This window comes from Somniosus microcephalus, chromosome 7 (assembly GCF_052327205.1).
Source record: "Somniosus microcephalus isolate GS21.2 chromosome 7, FLI_Smic_1.0, whole genome shotgun sequence".
NCBI classification, from domain to species: domain Eukaryota; kingdom Metazoa; phylum Chordata; class Chondrichthyes; order Squaliformes; family Somniosidae; genus Somniosus; species Somniosus microcephalus.
In genome coordinates, this window is record NC_140993.1 from 266,686,729 (window position 1) to 266,704,316 (window position 17,588).

The following is a 17,588-nucleotide window of genomic DNA, read 5'->3' on the forward strand; positions in this document are numbered from 1 at the left end:
ATGTCAACCCGGGATTGTCTGAAGTGGGCTTCGAACCCCCCACCTTCTGACTCGTTGTGGGGGGGGGGCCGGGGGCGGGGCGGGGCGAGGCGAAGGGGGGCGAGGGGGGCCGGGGGGTGGGGGGCTGGGGGGACTGGCTACCACTGAGCCAAAGACTTGTTCCACTCCATAGTTTATAAGCTGTAATTATCACACTTTTTAATTTTGGATAAAAAGAAAGAGTTTGAGGGGTAATTTTCAACAATGGCGGGGGTGCAAACCAGAATGGAATAGCGGGGGGTACAACAGATGATCAACCTGCTACCTCCAGAGTTGCAAATTGACCCCCTTTTGTGTAATGATGGATGTATCAGGACCTCATTACTGAGATTTACTGTAAATAATTCTTTCCAGATCGCAGGAAACGATTCTTATGTTCGGGGATGTGCTTTTCGCCATGGATTTGCTCCCACAATAGGAGTGTTTGGAACGGACGGCCTTAATGTTGACGATAATGTCATATACAGCACTCTCGGAGAAGGTAATCAGCAGGTGCAGCAAGCCATTCGGAAGGCAAATGGTATGCTGGCCTTCATTACACGAGGATTTGAGTACAGGAGTAAAGAAGTCTTACTCCAATTATATAGGGCCTTGGTGAGACCACACCTGGAGTACTGTGTACAATTTTGGTCTCCTTACCTAAGGAAGGATATACTTGCCATAGAGGGAGTGCAACGAAGGTTCACGAGATTGATTCCTGGGATGGCGGGACTGTCGTATGAGAAGGGATTGAGTAAACTAGGCCTGTATTCACTTGAATTCAGAAGAATGAGAGGGGATCTCATTGAAGCATACAAAATTATTACAGGGCTGGGAGAATGTTTCCCTTGGCTGGGGAGTCTAGAACCAGGGGCCACAGCCTCAGGATAAAGGGTCGGCCATTCAGGACTGAGATGAGAAGAAATTTCTTCACTCAGAGGGTGGTGAGTCCTTGGAATTCTCTACCCCAGAGGCCTGTGGAGGCTCAGTCATTGGGTATATTCAAAACAGAAGTCGATAGATTTCTGACTAGTAAGGGCATCAAGGGGTATGGCGATAGGGCCGGTGAATGGAGTTGAGGTCGATGATCAGCCATGATCTCATTGAATGGCGGAGCAGGCTCGAGGGGCCGAATGGCCGACTCCTGCTCCTATTTCTTCTGTTCTTATCCCTGTTACTAAACACAAGGGGGTAGATCTTGAATTTTGTGCAATAGTGTAAAACGAGCGATAGCGAGACAGCAGCCTGTTATACATCTCTCCCCGATTGAAGTTAACGGAAATAATAATTCAGGAGAGATGTAAAACGTGCTGCCCACTCGCTATCGCCCGTCATCCACCCTTACACAAAGTCAAGGTTCACCCCGAAGAATTTCTCATCGGAATGTTGGTGTACGGTATTTGTACCTTTAGCAGAGAAGTCATTCATAAAATGAGTTCAAATGATGGTTTTAGACATGTACATTGAGAGACTTTTCTCACCTTTACTAGGTATCATATTATGGGGCAGCGGGAACCGAGCGAGGGGGAACCTCGTGGCGCTCGGCGAACTTCATGACACTTGGACTGCGGCGATTGAGGTTAAATTCATTCCATTGAAACATATAAGATCCCGAGGGGGTCTGGACAGGGGGGATGTGGAGAGGATGTTTCCTCTTGTGGGTGAATCTAGAACTAGGGGACACTGTTTAAAAGTAAGGGGTCGCCCATTTAAGACAGAGATGAGGAGAATTTTTTTCTCACAGAGGGTCGTGAGTCTTTGGAACTCTCTTCCTCAGAGGGCGGTGGAAGCAGAGTCTTTGAATATTTTTAAGGCAGAGGTAGATAGATTCTTGGTAAGCAAGGGGGTGAAAGGTTATCGTGGGTAGGCGGGAATGTGGAGTAATCGGATCAGCCATGATCTTATTGAATGGCGGAGCAGGCTCGAGGGGCCGAGTGGCCTACTTCTGCTCCTATGTTTCTATGATGAAAGGGGGGGAAGCACGTTCAGCCAAGTTTACTCTTGACCCCTGGGAGTTAAGTTCCGCCTTCGCTCCACGGGTGGTAATCAGCTGCCATTGTCGAACCCGCCCGAATCCCAACCCATTGAAGCCAGAATGAAAGTCGGGCGGGTTAAATGATGGGTTGGCGGGCGGGTAAATGGCTTCACTTGATTACCTGCCATGGGTCCACACACACAGCGCCGCCGTGCAGCCCAGGATAGAAAGTTCTTATCCTCCAGCTTTCCTTCCCTTCGCATTCCTCTATCCTCTTCATATCAATGGATTATGGCGACGTGTTCAATTTGGGCAGCAATGAGGACTCGTCCAGTTCAAGACCATCAAATGTATAGCTCTGTGGGCGTGGTGTGGCTCCACGTTCCTCTCCTGTGCTGTTTACAATTCTTTTAGTTTGGGGTGGGTGGAAGAGAGAACATCAGGAGTGTTAAATGACCTGTAGGTGAATGGAACTTGCCTGCCCCCCATCACCCTCCCCTGCCCCCATCACCCTGCCCCCCATCGCCCTGCCCCCCATCACCCTGCCCCATCACCCTCCCCCCATCACCCTGCCCCCCATCACCCTGCCCCCATCACCCTGCCCCCATCACCCTGCCCCCATCACCCTGCCCCCATCACCCTGCCCCCCATCACCCTGCCCCCCATCACCCTGCCCCCCATCACCCTGCCCCCATCACCCTGCCCCCCATCACCCTGCCCCCATCACCCTGCCCCCATCACCCTGCCCCTCCCCCCATCGCCCTGCCCCCATCACCCTGCCCCCCATCACCCTGCCCCATCACCCTGCCCCCATCACCCTGCCCCCATCACCCTGCCCCTCCCCCCATCACCCTCCCCCATCACCCTGCCCCCCATCACCCTGCCCCTCCCCCCATCGCCCTGCCCCCCATCACCCTGCCCCCCATCACCCTGCCCCCATCACCCTGCCCCATCACCCTGCCCCATCACCCTGCCCCCATCACCCTCCCCCCATCACCCTGCCCCTCCCCATCACCCTCCCCTCCCCCCATCACCCTCCCCCCATCACCCTGCCCCCCATCACCCTGCCCCCATCACCCTGCCCCTCCCCCCATCGCCCTGCCCCCATCACCCTGCCCCCCATCACCCTGCCCCCATCACCCTGCTCCCATCACCCTGCCCCCATCACCCTGCCCCCATCACCCTCCCCCATCACCCTGCCCCTCCCCCATCACCCTCCCCTCCCCCCATCACCCTCTCCTCCCCATCACCCTCCCCCCCATCACCCTCCCCCCATCACCCTGCCCCCATCACCCTGCCCCCATCACCCTGCCCCCATCACCCTGCCCCCCATCACCCTCCCCCCATCACCCTCCCCCCCATCACCCTCCCCCCCATCACCCTGCCCCCATCACCCTGCCCCCCATCACCCTCCCCCCATCACCCTCCCCCCCATCACCCTGCCCCCATCACCCTGCCCCCCATCACCCTCCCCCCATCACCCTCCCCCCATCACCCTGCCCCCATCACCCTGCCCCCATCACCCTGCCCCCCATCACCCTCCCCCCATCACCCTCCCCCCCATCACCCTGCCCCCATCACCCTGCCCCCATCACCCTCCCCCCATCACCCTGCCCCCCATCACCCTCCCATCACCCTGCCCCTCCCCCCCATCACCCTCCCCCCATCACCCTGCCCCTCCCCCCCATCACCCTGCCCCCCATCACCCTGCCCCCATCACCCTGCCCCCATCACCCTGCCCCCATCACCCTGCCCCCATCACCCTCCCCCCATCACCCTGCCCCTCCCCATCACCCTCCCCTCCCCCATCACCCTCCCCCCATCACCCTGCCCCCATCACCCTGCCCCCCATCACCCTGCCCCCCATCACCCTGCCCCCATCACCCTGCCCCCATCACCCTGCCCCCCATCACCCTGCCCCCCATCACCCTCCCCCCATCACCCTGCCCCCCATCACCCTGCCCCCCATCACCCTGCCCCATCACCCTCCCCCCATCACCCTGCCCCTCCCCCCATCACCCTGGCCCCCATCACCCTGCCCCCATCACCCTCCCCCCATCACCCTGCCCCTCCCCCCATCACCCTGCCCCTCCCCCCATCACCCTGCCCCCATCACCCTGCCCCTCCCCCCATCACCCTGCCCCCCATCACCCTCCCCCCATCACCCTGCCCCTCCCCCCATCACCCTGTCCCCATCACCCTGCCCCCCATCACCCTGCCCCTCCCCTCCCCTCCCCTGCCCCTCCCCTCCCCTCACCTCCCCTCTCTCCTCCCCTCTCCTCCCCCTCCCCTTCCCCTCCCCTCCCCCTCTCCTCCACCCTCCCTTCCCCACCCTTCCCTCCCCTCCCCACCCCCCTCTCCTCCACCCACCTACCCCTCTCCTCTCTTCCACCCTCCCCTCTCCTCTCTTCTCCCATCTCCCCCTCCCTCCCCTCCCCTCCCCTCTCTTCTCCTGCCTCCCCCTCCCTCCTCCCCTCCTCTCCTCCCCTCCCCCCTCTCCTCTCCTCTCCCTCCCTCCCCCCTCTCCTCTCCCTCTCCTCTCCTTCCTTCCCCTCTCCTCTCCTCCACTCACCCCTCCCCTCCCCTCTCCTCTCCTCTCCTTCACCCACCCTTCCCCTCCCATCTCCTTCACCCACCCTCTCCTCCACCCCTCTCTTCCCCTTCCCCTCTCCTTCACCCACCCTCCCTCTTGCCGACTGTCCAATCAGACCTTCCATTGATGACCCTATATTCCGGCCCTCTTTAGGGACAGTTTTTCCATTGCCGTAGGTGGAAATCCTATTTGTTGTATTTTTAGATATTTAAGACACAATATCAGATATTGGAAAGAGTAGGAGTGTAGGTAACGAGTGGCTGGGTTTGACACTGACTGGTTGGGCTGAATGGCCTGTGCCCTTGTTGTAACTTCGGTGTAGGTACTTACATTCTAAATTATTCAGGAAAAGTACCTTATTCTTTGCAGGATGCTGCGAAGTTTATAATTGGATGTGTTTTTATGCTTAAAGGTAAATAAAGGCTCCAATATTGTTCTGCAAGAGAACGTTGTTGTAGGATTTGGGAAGATTGGCTATCGCATTAATGGGGAACCATGTCCAGGTGAGTCTCAACCTTATAAACGTCCTCACTCACCTGTGTCCCTGATTGGGTGAGGTTAACATTGTTACGCTAGGCCCATGTGAACCAGGTACACTGGTGCATTGGTCATAGGCCTGGACTAGGAACCCAGAAGTTGAGAATTCAAATCTTGGAGGGGGCGCAGCGTAGATTCACCCGAATGATAAAGAGTTGTATTATAAGGACAGGTTGCATAAACTTAATTTGTATTCCCTTGAGTTTAGACGGTTGAGGGGGAGATCCGATCGAGGTGTTTAAAATGATAAACAGACACGGCGAAACTATTTTCTCTGGTGGGGGAATCCAGAACAAGGGGACATAATCTTAAAATTAGAGCCAGACCATTCAAGAGGGAAATCACTTTTTGACACTGTGGGCTAGAAATTGGCCTCCTTTGCACCTCCCGTTATCGCCTCCAGGGGGCAATAATGGGGCGCTAATGACTTACCGACCGGGCGCAGCGAAAGTAGCGGCTCCCGTGAAACTCAATGGAGGGGTAGCGCCGGCGGTAAAATGGGGCACTGGCACCAGTGCTGGGGAAAGAGGGAGCTGTTCTGTTGGGACAGGCTTCACTTGAACCGTATTGGGACCAGTGACCTGGTGAATCGAATAACTAGGGCTATAGATAGGGCTTTAAACTAAATACAGGAAACTCTTTTTTTATCGGCACCAACGGGACCGGCGTGGTGCCAGTTTATCAAAAAGTCCGGATTACAGAGAGGTATAGTGAAAGGTACGAGAGCCCCGTACACAGCAACAAATCCAGGCGTCCGTGTTGCTTAGCAACAGGTGCAGGAACCCCAGTTACACAGCCACAGATCCAGGAACGGCCACTAATATGAAGTAAAACTTACCTGAACTTACTCCTGAATTTTGCCGGTTAACAGAGATTTCCGGTTATTTAGGTGCCGGTAAATCGAGAGTTTCCTGTAGTTGGGGGGGAGGGTTCAGGTGAGGGGAAACTTAGAAAGTTAAAGAGACAGGACAAGGTAATAGTGCAGGGTAGCAATAGGAGTAATGATAACCAGAGTGTGACAGGAAGGGACAGAGCATACAAGCATAAGAGTGCACCAGCAAATAGTCAGAGTACGGAAAAATGGTAAAAAGACAAAATTAAAGGCTCTTTATCTGAATGCACGCAGCATTCGTAACAAGATAGATAAATTGACGGCACAAAATAGAAATAAATGGTTATGATCTGATAGCCATTACAGAGACGTGGCTGCAAGGTGACCAAGGCTGGGAACTGAATATTCAAGGGTATTTGACATTTTGGAATGATAGGCTGAAAGGAAAAGGAGGTGGGGTAGCTCTGTTAATAAAGGATGAAATCAGTACAGTGGTGAGAAATGACTTTGGCTCGGAAGATCAAGATGTAGAATCAGTTTGGGTGGAATTAAAAAATAATAAGGGAAAGAATTCACTGGTGGGAGTAGTCTATAGGCCCCCTAACAGTAGCTACACTGTGGGACAGAGTATAAATCAAGAAATAATAGGGGCTTGTAAGAAAAGGTACTGCAATAATCGTGGGTGATTTTAATCTTCATATAGATTAGACAAATCAAATTGGCAAAGGTAGCCTTTAGGACGAGTTCATAGAGTGTATCCAGGACAGTTTCTTAGAACAATACATTGTGGACCCAACCAGGGAACAGGCTATTTTAGATCTGGTAATGTGTAATGAGACAGGATTAATTAATGATCTCGCAGTAAAGGATCCTCTAGGGAAGAGTGATCATAACATGATAGAATTTCACATTCAGTTTGAGGGTGAGAATCTTGTGTCTGAAACTAGTGTCTTAAACTTAAATAAAGGCAATTACAAGGGTATGAAGACAGAGTTGGCTAAAGTGGACTGGAAAAACAGATTAAAAGGTAAGACGTTAGATAAGCGGTGGCAGACTTTTAAGGAGATATTTCATAACTCTCAACAAAGATATATTCCAGTGAGAAAGAAAGACTACGAGAAGGATGAACCATCTGTGGCTAACTAAGGAAGTTAAGGGGGGTATCAAATTGAAAGAAAAGCATACAATGTTGTGAAGATTAGTGGTAGGCAAGAAAATTGGGAAAGTTTTAGAAATTGCAAAGGATGACTAAAAAAAAATAAAGAGGGAGAAAATAGATTGAGAGTAAATTAGCAAGAAATATAAAAACAGACAGTAGGAGCTTTTACAAGTATATAAAAAGGAAGAGAGTAGCTAAAGTAAACACTGGTCCCTTAGAGGATAAGACTAGGGAATTAATAATGGGAAACAAGGAGATGGCAGAGACTTTGAACAAATATTTTGTATCTGTCATCATGGTAGAAGACACTAAAAACATCTTGATAATAATGGAATATCAAGGGGCAAAAGGGAGGGAGGAACTTAAAACAATCACTATCACTAGAGAAAAAGTACTAGGCAAACTAATGGGACTAAAGGTGGACAAGTCCCCTGGACCTGATGGACTGCATACTAGGGTTTTAAAAAAATGTGGTTGCAGAGATAGTGGATGCATTGGTTGTAATCTTCCAAAATTCCCTAGACTCTGGAAAGGTCCCAGCGGATTGGAAAACCGCAAATGTAACTCCCATATTCAAGAAAGGAACGAGACAGAAAGCAACAAACTATAGGCCAGTTAGCCTAGCATCTGTCATTGGGAAAATGCTGGAGTCCATTATTGAGGAAGTAATAGCAGAACATTTAGAAAATCATAATACAATCAAGCAGAGTCAACATGGTTTTATGAAATTGTGTTTGACAAATTTATTAAAGTTATTTGAGGATGTAACAAGCTGGGTGGATAAAGGGGAACCAGTAGATGTGGTGTATTTGGATTTCCAAAAAGCATTCGATAAGGTGCCACATAAAAGGTTACTGCACAAGATAAGAGCTCATGGTGTTGGGGGTAATATATTAGATTGGATAGAGGATTGGCTAACTAACAGAAAACAGAAAGTCGGGATAAATGGGTCATTTTCAGGTTGGCAAACTGTAACTAGTGGGGTGCCACAGGGATCAGTGCTGGGGCCTCAACTATTTACAATCTATATTAATGACTTGGATGAAGGGACCGAGTGTAATGTAGCCAAATTTGCTGATGGTACAAAGATAGGTGGGAAAGCAAGTTGTGAAGAGGGCACAAAGAATCTGCAATGGGATATAGATAGGCTAAGTGAGTGGGCAAAAATTTGGCAGATGGAGTATAATGTGGGTAAATGTGAGGTTATCCACTTTGGTAGGAAGAATAGAAAAGCAAAATATTATTTAAATAGAGAGAGATTACAGAATGCTGCGGTACAGAGGGATCTGGGTGTCCTCGTACATGAAACACAAAAAGTTAGCAGCAGGTACAGCAAGTAATTAGGAAGGCAAATGGAATGTTGGCCTTTATTACAAGGGGGATGGAGTATAAAAGTAGGGAAGTCTTGGGTTGTCTTATGAGGAAACGTTGAGCAGATTGGGTCTATACTTATTGGAGTTTAGTAGAATGAGAGGTGATCTTATTGAAACATATAAGATTCTGAGGGGCTTGACAGGGTGGATGCTGAGAGGATGTTTCCCCACGTGGGGGAATCTAGAACTCGGGGGCATAGTTTCAGAATAAGGAGTCGCCCATTTAAGACGGAGATGAGGAGGAATTTCTTCTCTCAGAGGGTCGTAAATCTTTGGAATTCTCTACCCCAGAGAGCTGTGGAGGCTGAGTCACTGAATATATTCAAGGCTGGGTCATTGAATATATTCAAGGCTGGGTCATTGAATATATTCAAGGCTGGGTCATTGAATATATTCAAGGCTGGGTCATTGAATATATTCAAGGCTGAGATAGACAGATTTTTGAACTACTGGAGAGTCGAGGATTATGGGCAACAGGCAGAAAAGTGGAGTTCAGGCCAAGACCAGATCAGCCATGATCTCATTGAATAGCGGAGCAGGCTTGAGAGGCCGAATGGCCCGCTCCTGCTCCTATTTCTTATGTTCTTTAAAGTTACCGCCTCAATCTCCTGCGCCCTGGAGATCGTGACACCATCCGGTGCACGTCGCCCCGTTACCGCCTCGGATCCTAAATTCGCTTCCGCCCCCTGCCGCTTCGCCAGGCGTCAGCAACGGCAGCTGCAGGAGGCGAGTGACCTCGGCCGGCCGCTGGGGAGCGGGAATTAAAGGGATTGGTGGCCAGGTAGGCCCCCCAAAAAATTCTCACCCCTTTTGTGCTGTTTTTAAAATATTTTCATTGCCGCGATTGATCAGCCTTGCACTCTCTGAGAGAGCTTGGGGCTGGTCCTCGTGGACCGAAGGCGCCATCACCGACCCATCCCCAGCCTTACCTTTAACTGCTGTGAGCATTGGCCCTTCCCTTTCAGGGAGGGAAGGAGCCGGTGAATCCGGCGGCGCTGCACGGGACATTGCTCAGCGGTCGGCCTCACCCATCCCCTCGCCCTCTCTTTAGCGCTGTAGGGGATGCGGTAGCGCTTGATTCAACGCTTCACCTCCCTCTTGGAGCGCGACAACTGAATTTCACGGGAGCCCCTCATCATTAGCGCCTGCAGATAATTTTTCCGCTTCCGAAGTTTTAGCGCCCCAAACGGGGCTGTCATGAATTTCTCCCCAAAGGGTAGTGGAAATCTGGAACTCTCTCCCCCAAAAGTCTGTGGATGCTGGGGGCCAATGGAAATTTTCAAGACCGAGAAGGATAGATTTTTGTTGGGTAAGGGTATCAAAGGAGATGGAACAAAGGCGGGTAAATGGAGTTGAGATCCAGATCAGCCACAATCTAATTGAATGGCATAACAGGCTCGAGGGGCTGAATGGCCTCCTCCTTTTGGGTGGGAAATCCAGGGTGTAAGGGCCGAGACAGCTGAAGACATGGCCACCAATGGTGGGGCAAAGGGAGTGGGGGATGCACAAGAGGCAAGAGTTGGAAGAACGCAGAGATCTCAAAGGGTTGGAGGAAGTTACGGAGATAGGGAGGGGCGAGGCCATGGAGGGATTTGAACACAAGGGTGAGAGTTTTAAATTCTGGGTGTTACTGGCCCGGGAGCCAATTTAGGTCACAAAGGGTGATGGGTGAACGGGACTGGGTGTGAGTTAGGATACGGGCAGCAGAGTGTTGGATGAGCTAAAGCTTATGGAGCACAGAAAGGATAACAACAACAATAACTTGTATTTATATAGCACCTTTAACGTAGTATAACATCCCAAGGCACTTCACAGCAGCGATTATCAAACTAAATCTGACACCAAGCCACATAAGGAGATATTCAGGCAAAAGACCAAAAGCTTGGTCAATGAGGCAGGTTTTAAGGAGCGTCTTAAAGGAGGAAAGAGAGGTGGAGAGGCGGAGAGATTTAGGGAGGGAATTCCAGAGCTTAGGGCCTGCTCTCCTGTGCTTTCAGCTGCCAATGGTGGAGTGATGGAAATCGGGGATGTCCAAGAGGCCAGAGTTGGAGGAGCGCAGAGATCTCGCAGGTTTTAGGGCTGGAGGAGGTTACAGAGACAGGGAGGGAGCGAGGCCATGGAGGGATTTGAGAACAAGGATGAGAATTTTAAAATCGAGGCGCTGCTTAACCAGGGAGCCAATGTAGGTCAGCGAGCACAGGGGGTGATGGGTGAACGAGACTTGGTGCGAGTTAGAATACGGGCAGCAGAGTGTTTGATGAGCTGAAGTTTATGGAGCATAAAAAGGATCCATCATATGTAATTATCACCTCAATGCCTGCAGGACAGTCAAATCCCACGGAGGCTTGGTCGAATAATGAGGTCCATGGAGGAATGTATGGTGTTTACATGAACAAAGATGGCCTCCGCAATTGCTCCCTTATCCAAGGATTCACAATCTGGAAATGCTGGGACTATGGAATATACTTCCAGGTAAAAGTACCCTTTTATTTTTAGATCCATCTCACTCCGCGATCATCTGAAAAAATAAATGTTTATTCAGCGCAGTTTGATCCAATAAATGGTATTTATGAAACTAAATAGAAAATTGCTACCTAGTGCTGAATACTTGGTGACTTTGGATCTTTTGAACGCTAAGCCAGGTAACATCTGGCGATTTACACTTATTTATAACACCGCACGTAACATTGAAAGTATAACAGTGTTTATTCTAAAATAGATCTAGAGGGAGCATGTGTGAGGAGTGCTTCTGGACACCAGTGTCATGGCAGTGATGTCACCTTTTAGTTCAGAGCAATTTTTCAGATAAAAGTATTATGTTAGAGGACAAAAGGAAGGAAGTTATGCTAAACCTTTATAAATCACTGGGTTAGGCCTCAGCTGGAGTATTGGGGGCGATTTTAACCCTATTCGCTCAGCAGAAACCTGGCGGGTGGGCAGTTAAAATCGCCCTGGCTCTTACCTGTCTGAAAGCCGCCATGATGGCAACGTCTGCAATTTTAACCTGCTCTCCTGAGCCAGGCAGCAAGGACACACGCCCGGAGCCAACAGAGGGGTCCTTCTTTACATATGCACGTTGTGACCCAATGATCTCATTGAGACCCGACTGTAATTTTAATTCAGGCCTGAGCAGGGAATCCACCTGGAGTTAAAATCCGATTCTGGGCACCACACTTTAGGAAGGATGTCAAGGCCTTGGAGAAGGTGCGGAGAAGATTTACTGGAACGGTCGCTGGGATGAAAGGCTTCAGTTATGTGGAGAGACTGGAGAAGCCTGGGGTTATTGTCCTTGGAGCAGAGATGGTTAAGGGAATCTATTTCATTTCCTGTGCTTTTCGAGTCTTGACAAAGGGTTTGCCCCAAAACGTTGACTCTATTTTCTCTCCACGGATGTTGCCTGGCCTGCTGAGTTTTTCCAGCATTTTCTGTTGTTATTATGGTTAAGGGAAGATTTGATAGAGGCGTTCAAAATCATGAAGGGTTTTGATAGAGTAAATAAGGAGAAACTGTTCCCACTGGCAGGAGGATCGGTAACCAGAGGACGTAGTTTTAAGACCATTGCCAAAAGATCCAGAGGGGAGGTGAGGAAAAAACATTTACGCAGTGAAGTGTTGTGATCTGGAATGCGCTGCCTGAAAGGGTGGTGGAAACTCTTTGGAACCGGCACAGGCAGAGTGGGCAGAATGGCCTCCTTCTGTGCTGGGTCATTGTATGAACAGCGTTGTGTTTGTCCGCATCCCTAACAGAGGATGCTGTTTCTATGACAATGTTTCCATAGCAACAGATCACCTGGAAGTTCCGCACGGCTCTCTTGTGTTTCCTTGTTCCTAGCTCACTGTCCAGTTGTGAGGTGACCACTGGTATCGCTCGATCCCGAACAATCCGCACTGGAGAAGGGAATGAAGTGGATAGCCCATTTCATCAGGTGTTATACCCGAGACCCCCTGGCGCCCTGCGATTGGGCAGCTGCAGAAATCATCGCACAGTCTAGCGGGCTCAAAGCTTCTCCTTACCACTGTATTTCACTTTGGCAGTCATCCCCATCGTAACTGTATTGGAACCACTGCAATATCTGATGTCATGGCCCCTATCAGTGGCACCAATCTCCTATGATATCCAGCTCCTTAATCCCCATGTATTTCTCCAGCGTGTGTAGCGTGCAGAGGGTGAATTGGAGCAGGACTTTGCCAATCCATTGATCTCAACTCCCTTAACCAGCTGGGCTGGAGTCCAATTTCACAGGTTATTGTGTAAAATGTGAAATGTTTGGGGACATTTAGGGCAGGATTTTCATTGTGCCGTGGATTCGGGATTGGAGGCATGCGGGGGGTTAAAATCCCGAAATCGGGGGTCCCGCCCCCAACCCGCCTCCATGCCAGTTTCAAAGGAGGCGGGTACCCGCCCCACACAGGTAGTTAAGCAGCAGTTTTTTAGCCTAATCCCTATTTTGAAGGTTGAAGTGTGGGATTCCCGATGGCTCCAAACCACGCCAAGTTAGAGGAGTCGGGCCGTCGGGTTGAAGGGCTTGGAGGAGTCGAGGTGCCGGTGTTCAGGTGAGTGATGTGTGCATGAGTGCAAAGGTAAGTGTGTTTGGTGTGTCTAAAGTGATTAAAGAAGTGTAAATTACCTTTTCTTACCTTTACAGCCTTCCTTCCTCTAGGTCCCGGGAGTCCGTCATCTCACCGGCACAGAAAGCAGAATGGCTGCGATCTATCAAAAGTGACAGCCTGCAGCTTTCTGTGCAGGAGAGATTTCTAACTGAGTCTGTGGAGAAGGACTCAGGTTAGAAGTAAGACTCTGAGTATTTGACAGCTTCAAACAGCTGTGAAACGCTGATATTTCATCTGTCAAAATCTCTTGACAGATGAAATTTCAGTCTGTGATGTCGCCTGTTGCCGGGTGGCCCTTAATTGGCTTGCTGAGCCCGCTGGGCGGGCTCAACAAGGTCAATCAAGTTAAAATCGCGTGGATTGGCCGCATCTCGATGGAGGCGGGACTACAACCCCGAAAGTTGTAGTCCCGCCTCCAACCCGACTCCTCAATGAAAATCCAGCCCTTAGTGTGTACAGACCTCTAGCTGGCTTTATAGCAGATCGGCAACCTTAACTCGCAGTCTTGGTGCTGCAGGATCCAATCACCGTTATCCTCCATTGTTTGATCTGTGGATCAATGGGAAATGGAGGATTGGATTCAGAGCTCATGGTATTAGTAGACCAGATACCGAACACCCAGCTGCCGTCAACATCCAGCTGTCTCACAAAAATCTTCAAAGTTTTTGGGGTCTTTTTTGAGCGGTCTCCAACGGTCCCTTTAAGAACTCCTGGTTAGGCTGCTCAAGACCCGGGAATGCCACATGGAGATCGCGCATCGCTCCAAGGGAGCTTTCTGTGCAGGAGAGATTTCTAACTGAGTCTGTGGAGAAGGACTCAGGTTAGAAGTAAGACTGTCAGTATTTGACAGCTTCAAACAACCCCAAAGAGTTCAACAGATGGGGACCAGCTACATCCAGCTGTCCCGCTGTACACCCACCAAGTTTGTGGGCATTTCTTGGGGCCAGTGATGGTAAAGCAGTGGAAAATAACCGGGATTGGATCCTGCAGCACCAAAACTGCGAGTTAAGGTTGCCGATCTGCTCTGAAGCCAGCAGTGATTAGTTTCAAAGTCGCGTTGCTGGAGGTCTGTATACACCAATGGTCCTCCATGCCAGGGATACTACACGTTACATGGAGATACAGTTGGGGTGGTATAGTAAAACAAAACTTACAACAATGGAACGCCAAGACTTCAGAGAAGAAAAACATCTTTAACGTTTGAGAAGACAAGAGCAAATCCGTTGGACACCTTTATGTTTTTAGTCTTAGTTGGAGACACATCGCAGTGGACCAGCAGAGGACAGACCCAATGATGTTTTCCACACAGCAGGAGGCCGAGGTGTCTGCCAGCTCCTTGCCAGCAGTGCAGATTCACCAGAATGATACCGGGGCATAAAGAGTAACATAATGAGGACAGGTTGCAGAAGCTTATTTTTGTATTCCCTTGAGCTTATAAGGTTGAGGGGTGATCTAATCGAGGTGTTTAAAATGTTAAACAGATTCGACAGGGTAGATACAGTGAAACTATTTCCTCACCCAGAACAAGGGGGCACAATCTTAATCCTCCAGATTGAAACATAACCCGTCTTTATTTTTATTACAGACAGAAGAGTCAGTGCAGATCTCCAAGGTGACTCTGGTGGACAACGGAATGGGTATTTTCCCAATGATTTACAAACCACCAGCGACCTCTCACCAGATATCCAACAAAACCATTCTCATCAATGTATGTCGTTTTGCTGTGCTGCACTGTGCTGTTAAGTGTCCAACTGTTCACGTTTATGCCGTTGATTTGAACGATATTGCAGAAATTGCAGAATGGGTAGAATTGAGAAATACTAAGGGGAAGAAAACGTTAGTGGGAGTGGTATATAGACCTCCAAACAGTAAGGCAGAGGTTGGGGATGGCATTAAAAGGGAAATTAAAGAAGCGTGCAGTAAGGGCACAGCAGTCATCATGGGTGACTTTAAATCTACATATAGATTGGGCCAACCAAATTAGTAACAATACTGTGGAGGAGGAATTCCTGGAGTGTTTACGGGATGGTTTCCTGGACCAATATGTCGAGGAACCAACCAGAGATCAGGCCATCTTAGACTGGGTATTATGTAATGAGAAAGGATTAATTAGCAATCTTGTTGTACGAGGCCCCCTGGGTCAGAGCGATCATAATATGATCGAATTCTTCATTAAGATGGAGAATGAAGTAGTTGACTCAGAGACTAGGGTCCTGAATTTAAATAAAGGAAACTACGATGGTCTGAGGAGCGAGTTGGGTAGGATTGATTGGGGAATGTCACTCAAAGGGTTGACGGTGGATAGGCAATGGCAAACATTCAAAGGCCGAATGGATGAACTACAGAATTTGTTCATCCCAGTTTGGCATAAAAATAAAACAAAAAAGGTGACTCAACCGTGGCTAACAAGGGAAATTAGGGATAGCATAAGATCCAAGGAGAGGACATATAAATTGGCCAGAAAAAGCAATAATCCTGAGGATTGGGAGCAGTTTAGGATTCAACAAACGAGGACAAAGGGATTAATTAAGAAAGGGAAAATAGAATATGAGAGTAAGCTTGCAGGGAACATAAAAACTGACTGTAAAAGCTTTTATAGATATGTGAAGAGAAAAAGATTGGTGAAGTCAAGCGTAGGTCCCTTGCAGTCAGAATCAGGGGAATTTATAATGGGGAACAAAGAAATGGCAGACCAACAAAATACATATTTTGGTTCTGTCTTCACAAAGGAGGACACAAATAACCTCCCAGAGATACCGGGGAACATAGGGTCTGATGAAAGGGTGGAACTGAAAGAAATCAGTATTTGTAGGGAAATGGTGTTAGGAAAATTGATGGGACTGAAGGCCGATAAATCCCCAGGGCCTGATAATCTACATCCCAGGGTACTAAAGGAAGTGGCCCTAGAAATAGTAGATGCATTGCTGGTCATCTTCCAGAACTCGATAGACTCTGGAACAGTACCCATGGATTGGAGGGTAGCTAATGTTACCCCACTATTCAAAAAAGGTGGCAGAGAAAAAGCGGGGAATTATAGACCGGTAAGCCTGACATCGGTAGTGGGGAAAATGCTAGAGTACATTATTTAAAAGATGTAATAGCAGAGCACTTGGAAAGCAGTGACAGGATCGGACAAAGTCAACATGGATTTACAAAAGGTAAATCATGCTTGACTAATCTACTGGAATTTTTTGAGGATGTAACTCGTAAAATAGATAAAGGAGAACCAGTGGATGTGGTGTATTTGGACTTTCAGAAGGCTTTCGATAAGGTTCCGCATAAGAGATTAGCGTGCAAAATTAAGGCACATGGGATTGGGGGCAAGGTATTGATTTGGATAGAGAACTGGTTGGCGGACAGAAAGCAAAGAGTTGGAATAAACGGGTCATTTTCCGAGTGGCAGGCAGTGACTAGTGGGGTACCGCAAGGATCGGTCCTAGGACCCCAGCTGTTCACAATATATATTAATGATCTGGACGAGGGAATTGGATGTAATATCTCCAAATTTGCAGACGACACAAAGCTGGGTGGGAGGGTATGCTGTGAGGAGGATGTCATGAAACTCCAGTACGATTTGGACAGGTTGGGTGATTGGGCAGAAACATGGCAAATGCACTATAATGTGGATAAATGTGAGGTTATCCACTTTGGTGGCAAAAACAGGAAGGCAGATTATTATTTGAATGGCAATAGATTGGGAGAAGGGGAAGTGCAAAGAGACCTGGGTGTTCTTGTGCACCAGTCGCTGAAGGTAAGCATGCAGGTGCAACAGGCGGTTAAGAAGGCAAATGGTATGTTGGCCTTCATAGCAAGAGGGTTCGAGTACAGGAACAAGGATGTCTTGCTACAGTTGTACAGGGCCTTGGTGAGACCGCACCTTGAGTATTGTGTGCAGTTTTGGTCGCCTTATCTGAGGAAGGACGTTCTTGCCATGGAAGGAGTGCAGCGAAGATTCACCAGGCTGATACCTGGGATGGCAGGAATGACATATGAGGAGAGATTGTGTCGATTGGGCTTATACTCACTGGAGTTTAGAAGATTGAGAGGGGATCTCATCGAAACCTATAAAATTCTGTCAGGCCTGGACAGACTAGATGCAGGAAGGATGTTTCTGATGGCTGGGGAGTCCAGAACCAGGGTCACAGTCTAAGGATAAGGGGTAAGCCATTTAGGACTGAAATGAGGAGGAATTTCTTCACCCAGAGAGTGGTGAACCTGTGGAATTCTCTGCCACAGAGGGCGGTGGAGGCCAGGTCATTAAATATATTCAAGAAGGAGTTGGATATATTTCTTAAGGCTAAAGGGATCAAGGGCTATGGGGAGAAGGCAGGGACCGGGTACTGAATTTGGATGATCAGCCATGATCTCATTGAATGGCGGAGCAGGCTCGAAGGGCCGAATGGCCTACTGCTGCTCCTATCTTCTATGTTTCTATGTAAATGAAGCTTGCTCATTTTTCAGTAAATGTAGTCAACAGTGGATAACATTTAG

General features: G+C 49.1%; 1 protein-coding gene across 1 annotated transcript in view; it reads left to right on the forward strand.

Annotated features, from left to right (window-relative positions):
- The window catches only part of pkhd1l1.1 (PKHD1 like 1, tandem duplicate 1), a 248,397-nt gene that overhangs the window by 148,164 nt on the left and 82,645 nt on the right, over window positions 1-17,588 (forward strand). Inside the window, exons 62-66 of the mRNA XM_085993995.1 lie at window positions 394-520; window positions 1,509-1,597; window positions 4,999-5,089; window positions 10,811-10,959; window positions 14,683-14,805. Of these exons, the coding sequence (XP_085850121.1) occupies window positions 394-520; window positions 1,509-1,597; window positions 4,999-5,089; window positions 10,811-10,959; window positions 14,683-14,805 (579 nt within the window). The remainder of the gene's footprint in view (window positions 1-393; window positions 521-1,508; window positions 1,598-4,998; window positions 5,090-10,810; window positions 10,960-14,682; window positions 14,806-17,588) is intronic.